Source organism: Lampetra planeri, chromosome 11 (assembly GCF_965212315.1).
Source record: "Lampetra planeri chromosome 11, kcLamPlan1.2.h2, whole genome shotgun sequence".
Lineage (NCBI taxonomy): Eukaryota > Metazoa > Chordata > Hyperoartia > Petromyzontiformes > Petromyzontidae > Lampetra > Lampetra planeri.
Genome location: NC_136117.1, coordinates 6477470 through 6489568, shown reverse-complemented (window position 1 = coordinate 6489568; position 12099 = coordinate 6477470). Strand labels below are relative to the sequence as shown.

Here is a 12099-nt window from a genome sequence, read left to right as displayed (position 1 = left end):
GAAGCTCAACGCATTCATCTTCTTGGTTCTTTCGGTAAAGTCACGTAGAAGGGAAGTAATAAAATAATAAAACGTGAGAATTATATTATTTTATTACGTTTTATTATTTTATTACTTCCCTTCTACGTGACTTTACCGAAAGAACCAAGAAGATGAATCCCTGCAGTGACGAAAGCTTTAAATCGAAACTCAACGCATTCCACAATAGCACTGCTTTACAAGGATAGATGTATAATTGGGTCATGGTTCTTTCTTCGTGCGATGGGCCCTTCCACATGTGCCATGCTGAAGGACCTGAAATGTTGCCCTTTATATATCTTTCCTTTTAAAACACTGATATTCACGAATGTGTTGAGTTTGTTTTTCTTACGTATGCTTTTGCACGTCTGCCAACGCAGCACCACAAAATTATTTGTTTAATGCTGTCGAAGAGTATGGAGTGGTAATGCACGTCTGCCAACCATTGAGGTTGCCCAAACACTCCCTATGTGCGGTAGAGATTGTGAGTAACATAAACACAACGAACATTGCAGTCCATCATTCCTTAGCCTTTTTCTTTGGTTCCAAGCAAGCATGAACAAACCGCATCGTGTTTGTGGAGGGCTCTTGCCAAAAACATAACGTAACCCCAGTAGGATCTGTTTAACAGGCTGCAATACGCTGATGAACCTGAGAGCGTTGAACCTGAGTTTGTCTGCTTGAACACATTCCTTCTTGGAAATAGTTGTGCAGGCCTGTAGGCCAGTGGACTAAATCTTTATTCATCATTTCCAGCCACGATTCAATCAACCTATCAATCGTCAACCAATCGTTCATCATCTCTCTCGGCAGAGAGTCGGGAAATTACAGATAATTACATTACATGTAATTTAAATATACGATTTCACCACATTTATAAATTGTACCTATGACACACATCTGAGTAAATGGTGATTTTATTTCAACGACGTGAGAGACGGTTAACTGCTAATTTGTATCTCATTACATTTCCTCCAGTCAGTAAATCGTACTCTGGATGCCCTGGGGGTTCATTTAAAGGCAACACCACCCGGTCAGGCTGCTGCAGCAGAGCGCAGGTGGAAAATTAACCCTGGCTGTGCCGCCCACCTCGCTCTCCCCCCCGCCCCTCGTTGCTCTGCGCCAGACAAACTCGCGGTGCGGTTCGTGCCGCGCGAGAACGGCGTGCACGCCGTGAGCGTCACGTGCGACGGCGCCTCGGTGCCCGGCAGCCCCTTCAGGGTGCGCGTCGGGGAGCCGGGCCACGCCGCCGATGCAGCGCTCGTTTCCGCGTTCGGGCCGGGCCTCGAGAGGGGCACGACCGGTACGTACACGCGCAACGTGCACACGCAGCACTCGTACGGACGTATGTGCACGTACAGCAGCAGACTTTTTGTCAGTCCGCTGCTGGATGAGGGCCTCCTCACGCTGTGTGGGTCGTCAGGGTTGTTTGTATGAAAAAGAGATGTTATGCTCGTTGGATTCCTCCAGTATAAATAAATATCAAGCTTTTGTATTTGACGTCAGTGGCACCTCGACATCACGGCTTGGATTCTGCGAGTGGAAAAAAAAACCTTGCCGCCTGCCTCTTGAGCCGTGGTAGGCTGGGCTCGGTACAAGCTCAGTCACACGGTGGAAAAGAGGCAGAGGGACACCCGGACGTGTCACCGTACGGACCTCCTCTCTCACGTGTCCGTAACCCCCCATCCCCGCCACGCGCCCAGGCTCCCCGGCAGAGTTTGTGGTGGACACAAGCGGCGCTGGGCCCGGCTCGCTCGCCGTGGCCATCGACGGGCCCTCCAAGGTGCGGGTGGACTGCAGTGAGGGGCCCGAAGGCTACCACTTCTGCTACCTGCCCACAGCGCCCGGCCTCTACCTCGTCTCCATCTGCTACGGCGGCCCCCACCACATCGCCGGCAGCCCCTACCGCGCCCGCGTCACAGGTCGCGCACGAGCAGCGGGTCGCTCGGGATCCACGTGCCATGTTCTTGCGAGGTCGGAGGTCGTGGCATTGCGGCGGAGTGTAGAACAGCAATGGATGTTGCTGCGCTGCCCACAAGGCATACTGCACCTGGCCCATGTGCATGGTGGTCACCCACATCCAAGCACCGCCCAGGCTCAATACCTGCTTAGCTTCCATGATGTGATGAGATTGGGTGCATTTCGGGTAATTTTGGTCAAAAGTGAGATTGTATATCACATTGCTAAAGCAATCCCGTCATGTTTTAATTTAAATAACGGCCTATCTTGCACTCTACCGTATTCAGCATCACATTGTGGGAAGTCAGTCGAGGCTGTCCTATGGAGCGACTCCCCCCAGCCATAAGAATGTGGAATTCTGGCTTTGGGCCACCAATTGGAGTAATAACTGCCCCGTGTTAATTTTGAGCAGGAAGTGGGTGTGTTCATGAGTCCATGTCTGCCATCTGCTGGTAACCTTGGAGAATCGTCATGTCAAGTGTAGGGATTATGGCAAAACGTGCGGATGGGCACGGATGTACGAGAAAGTGGAAACGTCCAATCTGCAGAACGTGGCGCTGAGTTGGCTGTGCCTCTGTGCCTGGGGCACAGGCTTACACTCCGCTGCATTGGAGATGAGAAATGGTGAATCTCACAGAGAGTTGTTGAGCTCTGAAAGCTGCTCCACTTGTAGGTGGTCTCTAGATGGCAGTCCAGCAAGTGGGTTCGTGGACGTTTCTATGTGTACCTTTCAGCGTGATCCTCTCATATTCTTGGGGTTTCTCCGGGCACTCCCGTTTTTTTGTTGACGCACGCAAAACATCAACTTGCAGAACCCTCTTGAAAACATAGTCTTGAGGCTCATCTAGGCGTTCCTGGATGAAATAATTAAATAATAAGCACCACCTTACCTTTGAGCCAGTGTTGCTACCTCTGAGGTACAAAAACATAAAATCCCTTGGGACAAAAATTACATCTGAATACCGGAAGATGGGATAACTTTCACAACCAATATCATCCATAATAGAGGTTTTTTGGGTTAGATCGCGTGAATATATAAATGTGTCGTTAAAACCCGCCACTACCCGACACAGCCAACTAGTAAGGGTTGTCACGTAAACAGAACGTGGCCAATTCGTCACTAGTACAGCACGCCGGTGTGTTGGAGAGCCAAGCCACAACATTTACAAGGAACAAAACAGGTGGACTTCTCTACAAATCTGGCTGTCGCCTGATGAAGCTAGTTGCAATTGCTGGCGAAGCGTCGTACTCAGATTGTAAATGTTGTGGCTTGGCTCTCCAAAACACCGGTGTGCTGTACTAGTGACGAATTGGGAGGTTCTGTTTACGTGACAACCCTTTTTAGGTGGCTGTGTCGGGTGGTGGCGGATTTAACAACACATTTATATATTTACGCGTTCTAACCCAAAAAGCATGTATTATTAAGGGGATAACTACTTTACATGCAAATGCATTGTCTTGAGTGCTGTGTTATTACACAACGGACAAAAACCGGGGGCTTTAATCTCCCGGAGACTCACAGATTTCCCGGTACAGCTACCTCAACAAGAGGACGATCCCGGGAAAACCAGGAGTGGTGACAACTCTACTTTTGTTTTTACCAATATAAGCCTCGTTTGGGACCACGTGATACTGGCATGACACCACCATCTGCCTGCCCCCCCCCTAACCCCCTCCCTGTCCCGTGTGGCTCACAGGACCCCGACTGTCCGGGGGTCACAACCTGCACGAGACGTCCTCATTCTTGGTGGAGGCCGGCGAGCCACGGCGGGCTGTGAACGGCCTGGGCAGCGAGCCTCTGCCTCTGAAAATGGCGTCCGACTCGAGCAAAGTGGAGTCTCACGGCCCGGGCCTCAGCACCGCGCTCGTCGGCAAACAGAACGCCTTCACTGTGGACTGCGGCAGGGCGGGTGAGTGCTCTTAACGTGCACGCCAAAAAAGAGTTTGACCAGGGGCGGTTTCTTCATTAGGGCGATTGGGTGACGCACCACCAATGTGTGAAAGGGACTTTCTCAATCACATTAACAATCTCATTCAACCACAGAGCTATGCTAGCCGTTACTGTGCCTCTGGATATAGTCCAATCAGCGTCATGTCACGTTCTGTGGAGTACCGCCTCTTTTTGGGCGATTTCACTCCGGCTGAGAATCGCCCCGTGTGGTCCCATAGACTTACATTCAAAGATGTTTTTTTTCGAAGGGCGGGCGCTGCAATGCATTCTCTATGGCTTCCGGGAGGGCTCGCACTAACGTGCTTACGTCATCATACGTAAGCACGTTTCAGTCAACAAAATTATTTGTCGCCACCTAGTGGAATCTTTAATAAAAGAAACTGAGTGGATTGTAATAATAGTGAGTATAGAAACAAACAAGATGTATTGTAAGAGTCACTTTATTTTTCATTAATATTAAAGAAGTGAAGTTGCCTTTACATGCTTAAGCTGTTAATTTATCCATTGCATGGGTGGACCTTATCCTTATCAATCATCCAGACATTTGCCCCCCCTGAGAGATTTTGCAGGAGCCGCCACTGAGTTTGACTCAGTCGTCCATCGAAAGTCAATGTAAAAGAATGCCACGCTCGGCGAAGTCAACCGGCGGTTGTCTTGTGGAGTGGTTGGCCGCGACCATGGGAATGTGGAATTTCCACCACTGGCTCAGAGATGAGCACCACTCCAGGTTCATCCTAATGGAGAACTGCTGACATTCTTTGTGTGGTTATTGGATTTGTTTCATGAAGTGGGGAAAAAAATGTCGTCCGGTAGATGCTCGAGTCAGCAGAGCACCCACATCGTGTCAGCGAATATCGCCGCGTGATGGCTTCACGCAACTGCTCACTTCTGGGGTCACTGCAGTAATGCTTTCCGAGACACGGGTAGACAGAGTCCCTTCATGCTGAGATAAGAGTTGGTCATGGCATGTTAGTTAGGGTTCTGAAACATTGTTAAAAATGTAGATGCATAGATGGGCCAGGTCAAATTAAGTAAACGAAATCATCCAATAAACTATTAAATTTTGATGTTTTAAGTGTCCAAATAATAATAATAATGCAATTTATAACGCGTGCAAATTTGCGGATGTAACGGCCGCAACTCGGAGGCGCAGAGCCAATATCAGAGTCACTCGAAAGCATGATTGTAGAGGTGAGTTTTTAAGTGTCTCTTGAAGGAGACGATGGAGGTGATGATACGAATGTGCAGAGGGATAGCGTTCCAGACTGTGAGGGCAGCCACCGAGAAGCGGCGCATAGACGTGACCGTCCTGGATCTTGGTATCGAGAGGAGGTCGTGAGTTGCACTGCGAAGGCATCTGCCGTGTGCTGTGCTGCAAGTCGTCAATAGTGAAGAGAGGTACCGGGGGCAGGCAGATGTGAAGGCGCGGTGGCAGAGGCAGGCGACCTTGTATGTGATCCTGCTGGTAATGGAGAGCCAGTGGAGGGCACGGAGAGAGGCGAGTGAGTCGAGACGGGGATGAGTGCGGCCAATGATGACGCGTGCCAGGTTGTTTTGAAGTCTTTGAAGTTTTTTTAGGTTGCCAAAGGAGGACCGGACTAGGACGGAGTTGCAATAGTTGAGGCGAGACCCAACTATGCAACATGCCAATGTGTCGGCAGTTTCAGTGGAGATGAGAGGATGTAGGTGCCTGAGAGCCTTCAGGTGAAAGTTACATGAACTGATGATATGATTGGTTTGGCGGTCGAAGGATAAAGTTGTGCGACTGTGGTTATCCAGAACGGACCGACTCAACAAATGACGATGCAATGCCTCGATCCACTAAACATACGGAGGCATCACGGCGATACACTCCGCTGCTCCTGACGCGTTTATCTGGCTTGACCACCTGGATGTGAAATTGTAGTCGTTGCTCTGCATCTACATCAGCCATACGCAAGAAGAAGGTGCAACGCTACTGACGGCAATATCCTCCAAATTATCTGCCCCCCACCCCACCCCCCAACAGGAAGCAACGTGCTGCTGGTGGGCGTCCTGGGCCCCAGCGTGCCCTGCGAGGAGGTGCACGTGAAGCACGCGGGCGGCCGCCGATTCGCCGTCACCTACGCCGTCAAGGAGCGCGGGAGCTACCTGCTCATCGTCAAGTGGGGCGATGAGCACGTGCCCGGGAGCCCCTTCCGCGTCACCGTGCCCTGAGCGGTTTCGTCCCCCTGCGCCGCCGTCGTTGCTGACGGCGGCGGCGGCATGGAGAGCGATGGGAATTTGCGTGCGGCGATAGAGGTTACAGGTCAGAGGTCGGAGAAGAGGTGGCGGTCGTAGTGATCATGCCGCCCCAGTCGAGACACCCCGAGCGAATCATCTTGTCTTTGTGCGGTCATCAAGTGACGGTAAAGAGACAGCGATCTTTTTCTCCACTGCGGGGTGCTATTGAGCTGATCCACCGGCTAACGCGACATTATTTCCATGGATAAAACAATAATATGAAAATATCCATTATTAATCCTTTCTTCAGAATTTTCCACCATAGGCACTTGCTCATTTGCCTGGCCACGAATTCTGGCCCTCATCAAAGGTCAAGGAAGGGTTGAAGGTAGAAGGGCCTTACAAGTAAACCGCTCTGAATTAATAATTAATAATTGTTAAGTGGCTAACACCGCCTTTGTTGCGGAGCTATTTACCTTGCGGGTGAAGACACATTGCTGTTCTTTACATTGTAGCCAACTAATAAATGGGTGTGAACTGCCAACAGACGTTAAGTCTGAAGCGGTGAATTTATATATAGTAAAAAAATATTTTCTTTCGCGAGTCCGCGCCAATGCTCAGCGTTGTTTGCCTGTGCACTAGGTAGCCAGGTATACTTTTATTATGCAAAGAACAATGCTTCTGCTGTTTGCAAAGTGGACCCAGCTGGGCTGCTACTAACAGTTCACGCCACCAGGATGGACAGCTTAGCACGTGGCACGCATTTCGTTCATGACTACGTCGCGGCAGTGTTTGTGAAAATGACAACCGTATTGCACTTCAGGCCAATGCATCTCTTCCAGATTTAGCATCTGAATCTCACGAGGTAACAGGCTACAGTGAAGTATTTTTAGCCTCCACATCACTGTGGGGTTTTCATCATTGCGTGCCGCCTATTCTCCAATCTAAGCAATGTTACGTTACTTTGTGTTGTCATGAACAAGCTGTTTTTGTTAGGTATTCTTGTTCAATGGAGACGATGCTACATTAGTTGGGTCTTAAGCTTTTGCATTTTTTTCGTTTAATTTACGCCGTTCGTCAGATAGGCTTAGGCAGCTTAAGAATGGACTGTGATTGAAGCTTAATGTTAACTCTTAATGCCAACAAAGGAGTTGACAACTGGGTTATAATGCAATTCTGCAGCTTTTCGCGAGTGTAAAAGTAATATTATATAGACTTTAGATTAAAATATAAATCTTTCTCTTTTCCATAATTTTATCGGATGTTCAACCTCGCTGTGTTAGTGCCTACCTTGCCTAGCCTCGACTATGTATTATATTTTAGCATTTACCTATTTTGTAAAGTAGAATCGAGTTATGTTAGCCCGACGTGTGTGTGCCTTGGAGTATCGTCATGACTTACAAACAAAATGAATACAACTGGAATTCCTTGCTTTAGCCATTCCTTGATTTCTTTTTTTACATTAACGGCAGTCGCAGAATACTGCAGTTTAGCCAAATGTATTCAGTTCACGTAAAGAGCAGTCCTGTAGTTTTTTCGAAGTGACCAATAAACTGAGAACAATAATTTCACGCTTCCGCTGTGTGGGAAGAACTGTCACAGGTGATGTGCGGCGCTGGTGGTTGGACGATGCTCTTGTAAACATTTACGAGTGTAATTTACAAGAATTAAGAGCTAAAGGGGAACGTGGTCTTCAGCTTTGAATTAATGCCGAGCCTGCCTGCAACGATCACATCCATATTTTCACCTCGCCAATTCTACTATCTGCAGATCAGCCAATCGGCAACAACATGCCGGGACTACCAGGATATTCTCCCGCTAACACCGAGGCTGGCTGATAAGGAAGAAACATGTCACAATTAATGAAACCCAAGCATAACTGGTTAATGCAAAGTATTTGGTTCTTTCGGTAAAGTCACGTAGGTAGAAAAATAATAGATCACGACGTTTCGATCGCAACACAAGCAATCGTCATCAGGTCGGACAACCACAGCAAGAAAAAACTGCTGAAGTAGGCGAGAGATCTGCCGTGGCACGAGGTTGTATAGTGTAGTGTATAGTGTAGTGTATAGTGTAGTGTATAGTAGTGTAGTGTATAATAGTGTATTGTATAGTGTAGTGTATAGTGTAGTGTATAGTGTAGTGTATAGCGTTGTGTATAGTGTATAGTGTAGTGTATAGTGTAGTGTATAGTGTAGTGTATAGTGTAGTGTATAGTGTAGTGTATAGTGTAGTGTATAGTAGTGTATAGTGTAGTGTATAGTGTAGTGTATAGTGTAGTGTATAGTAGTGTATAGTAGTGTATAGTGTAGTGTATAGTAGTGTATAGTGTAGTGTATAGTGTAGTGTATAGTAGTGTATAGTGTATAGTGTAGTGTATAGTGTAGTGTATAGTAGTGTATAGTGTAGTGTATAGTGTAGTGTATAGTGTAGTGTATAGTAGTTTATAGTGTAGTGTATAGTATAGTGTAGTGTATAGTAGTGTAGTGTATAGTGTAGGGTATAGTAGTGTATAGTGTAGTGTATTATAGTGTAGTGTATAGTAGTGTATAGTGTAGTGTATAGTAGTGTATAGTGTAGTATATAGTAGTGTATAGTGTAGTGTATAGTGTAGTGTATAGTAGTGTATAGTGTAGTGTATAGTGTAGTGTATAGTGTAGTGTATAGTAGTGTATATAGTAGTGTATAGTGTAGTGTATAGTGTAGTGTATAGTGTAGTGTATAGTGTAGTGTATAGTATAGTGTATATAGTAGTGTATAGTGTAGTGTATAGTGTAGTGTATAGTGTAGTGTATATAGTAGTGTATAGTGTAGTGTATAGTGTAGTGTATAGTGTAGTGTATAGTAGTGTATAGTGTAGTGTATAGTGTAGTGTATAGTGTAGTGTATAGTGTAGTGTATAGTGTGTAGTGTATAGTATAGTGTATATAGTAGTGTATAGTGTAGTGTATAGTGTAGTGTATAGTGTAGTGTATAGTGTAGTGTATAGTGTAGTGTATAGTAGTTTATAGTGTAGTGTATAGTATAGTGTATAGTGTAGTGTATAGTAGTGTATAGTGTAGTGTATAGTGTAGTGTATAGTGTAGTGTATAGTGTAGTGTATATAGTAGTGTATAGTGTAGTGTATAGTAGGCCTCGTCAGTAGGGGGGGGGGGAGGCGGGGCAGAAAGTGGACCCCGCAGTAGCACCCGAGTCACTGGAGTAAAGTGGGCTACCACCACCGCAGCAGCACTGATCATTGTTTTAACGCAGTGGGCTCACACGAAATTGACTTTTCCAAGACGAAGGTACTCTGCAAACCCACCGGCTATTATCAGAGACTTGTTCCTGAAGCATAAACACAGACACAACTTCAACCGAGAAGATGGGTACAAACTGAGCAATCATTGGAAGGACGTTATTAACCAGGTAAAGTCTTAACTGACTGTGATGTCTCCATCCTACCTGCCTATGTCAGCTGTTATTTCCGACTCTCTGTGTGTCTTTCTCTCTCTCTCAGTGCATCTCTCTCCGATCTCTACTCCAGTGACCCGGGTGCTGCTGCGGCAGAGGTCGCAAATGGGTTTTGATTCCTTACCCGTACCCGGCCTCACCAGGGTTGCAAACGGGTACCCGTACCCATACCCGGCCGTACCCGTACCCTACCCGTACCCGGCCGGGTACGGGTAGGGTACTGGTATCAGGTACCTGATTGCGACCTCTGGGATGAAGCCATGTTGCAGGCGCGGGTGGGTTGATTCTAGGAACTTGAATTGTGAGAACAGACAAGACGTTGGGAAATGAGTGACAAACGGTTACTCACCAGTGACTCACGGTCTACCCGTACCTGTACCCGGCCGCACCAGGGTCGCAAACGGGTACCCGTACCCGGCCGGGTACGGGTAGCCGGGTATCGGGTAGGGTACGGGTATCGGGTACCCGGTTGCGACCTCTGTGCTGAGGGGGCCACTTTCTGCCCCGCCTCCTCCCCCCCCTCTCCCCCCTCCTCTCTCTCCCCCCCTTCTGCCGAGGCCTATATAACCTCGTGCCACGGCAGGTCTCTCGCCTACTTCAGCAGTTTTTCTTGCTGTGGTTGTCTCACCTGATGACGATCGCTTGCGTTGCGATCGAAACGTCGTGATCTATTATTTTTCTACCTACGTGGCTTTACCGAAAGAACCAAAGAGCTATGGATTCCTGCAGTCACGAAAGCTTCAAATCAAGATTGGTTAATGCAAGTTTAATGCACCCAAATGGTACTGTTATGTGCGTGTGCGGGTGGGTTGGTAAATAATAGCCAGACTCGCCTGTGTATAGAGGTCAAAAGAAATTGTATTGAGCAAGGCGAGAGGTATTGATGTTACCATAAGCCATCAAAGTGACATGCTTTACAAGTATCATACAGCGCGACATTCCATCATTCTGCTGCATGCTGGTTGGGTAGATGGCGGCACTGCGGCAAGTACACTTGCCTTCAGGCTTGGGGTTCACAGCTTCAAATGCAAATCTAGAACCTTACGCCTATGTTCTTAAAATAAGAACACGAATAATAATAATTAATAAGTCTGTTAAATTTGTAATTCACACGTTCCTCATTGCGCTAGGCTATGACGGTGCTAGGTTTCCGAGATAGTCTGCTGGAGTTATACAGTAGGGACGATGTTGTTATCCTAATTGAGCAATTTGCATGTGATTTTCGTTGCATATATATGTATATATATATAAAATATGCTTTATTCCACGTCTTCTCTCACATCATACATTGCAACATCCTGACATTGTGGACGGTATAACCAGTTGCATCGACGGTATCAGGCACAACGGATTCATCGGAGCAGGTGGGGGCGGGGGGGGGGTTGGCCAGGTCATTTCCATTCTGGGCTCAGGTAATTAATACTGTTCTAAGGTTTAGGAATGGACCCCATACACGTGTTGTATTCGTCTTCCTTGTCTCTGAGCTTATAGCTCAGACGCTCCAGTGCTGAGATTGGGCCTAATGAATACAGCCGTTGACTATGGGAGGGGAGTGTGATTTTTTTTAACTGAGCAAATTTGGACCGTGACAACAGCACACAATGGCCTGCCTGCTCTTACAGAATCATGTCACAAAATCTAGTAGCCACCGTGAGGCAGACAGCACAAATTTTACGGTGAATATACCTGCAATACAGGAATAGTGACCCAGGAAGCATTCCGGGGAAATGCTACTTAAATCGAAATGTCTTCAAAGCGAACTGTAACTTCCCATATACATCGTGTTAAAGTCAGGGGTTGCGTTCCTCGCTGACTTTTGTGGGGGGGTTGGGGGGGGGGAAATACGTGTGATTAAATGTCATGAAGTGTACAAAAATGCATATGATAATTATAAGTTAACCTACATTTAACTAATAATAAATGCAAGCAATTAGATACAACTTACCAGAGATGGTTGAAGAACTATGCTTATTTTGATCATTCAATCCAGGCATTTTTTAAGTCTTGACATATTTTCGAGAATTTCACAACTGGTTTCTTCTAGAAATGTTCCCCGCATTAACTTGAATAGTTCCCACTGAGGTTGTGGGTAGGCCAAGCATTCTGGCAACATCGACTGCCTTTTCACCTGCTCCAAAACACTTTCAACCTTCTAATTTTACTGCGAGATTTATACATTTCCATTTGCCTTTTCTTTCCAGAGGCACACTCATTTACTGTGCGTTTTGTCCTCACCTTTGTCAGCCCTTTGTGCTATTTTATTTACACGCTTTTTATCAACTCACTCTGTCTGTTGTCGTGGTATCCTCAAATCTTGTAACTCAATTTTTACCCACTTCCCAATGTGGTATCGACTGCAAACTTGGTATACTTATGTCATACTGATGACAATACTATATTCTATCATAAAAAAAACATATTTTAAAACATTATTTTTTATATGTTATGTTTCGGCTTTGGTGTAATTGTCCACGCTAAAAAACCGCTGTATTTCGTCACGGTCCCTTACGTTGTGA

General features: G+C 46.6%; 1 protein-coding gene across 1 annotated transcript in view; it reads left to right on the top strand.

Moving 5' to 3' along the window:
• The window catches only part of LOC144721235 (filamin-C-like), a 95515-nt gene extending 87819 nt beyond the window's left edge, over positions 1-7696 (top strand). Inside the window, exons 44-47 of the mRNA XM_078598687.1 lie at positions 1145-1321; positions 1722-1940; positions 3675-3887; positions 5937-7696. Of these exons, the coding sequence (XP_078454813.1) occupies positions 1145-1321; positions 1722-1940; positions 3675-3887; positions 5937-6124 (797 nt within the window). The 3' untranslated portion in view covers positions 6125-7696. The remainder of the gene's footprint in view (positions 1-1144; positions 1322-1721; positions 1941-3674; positions 3888-5936) is intronic.
• The last annotated feature ends 4403 nt before the right edge of the window (positions 7697-12099 follow it).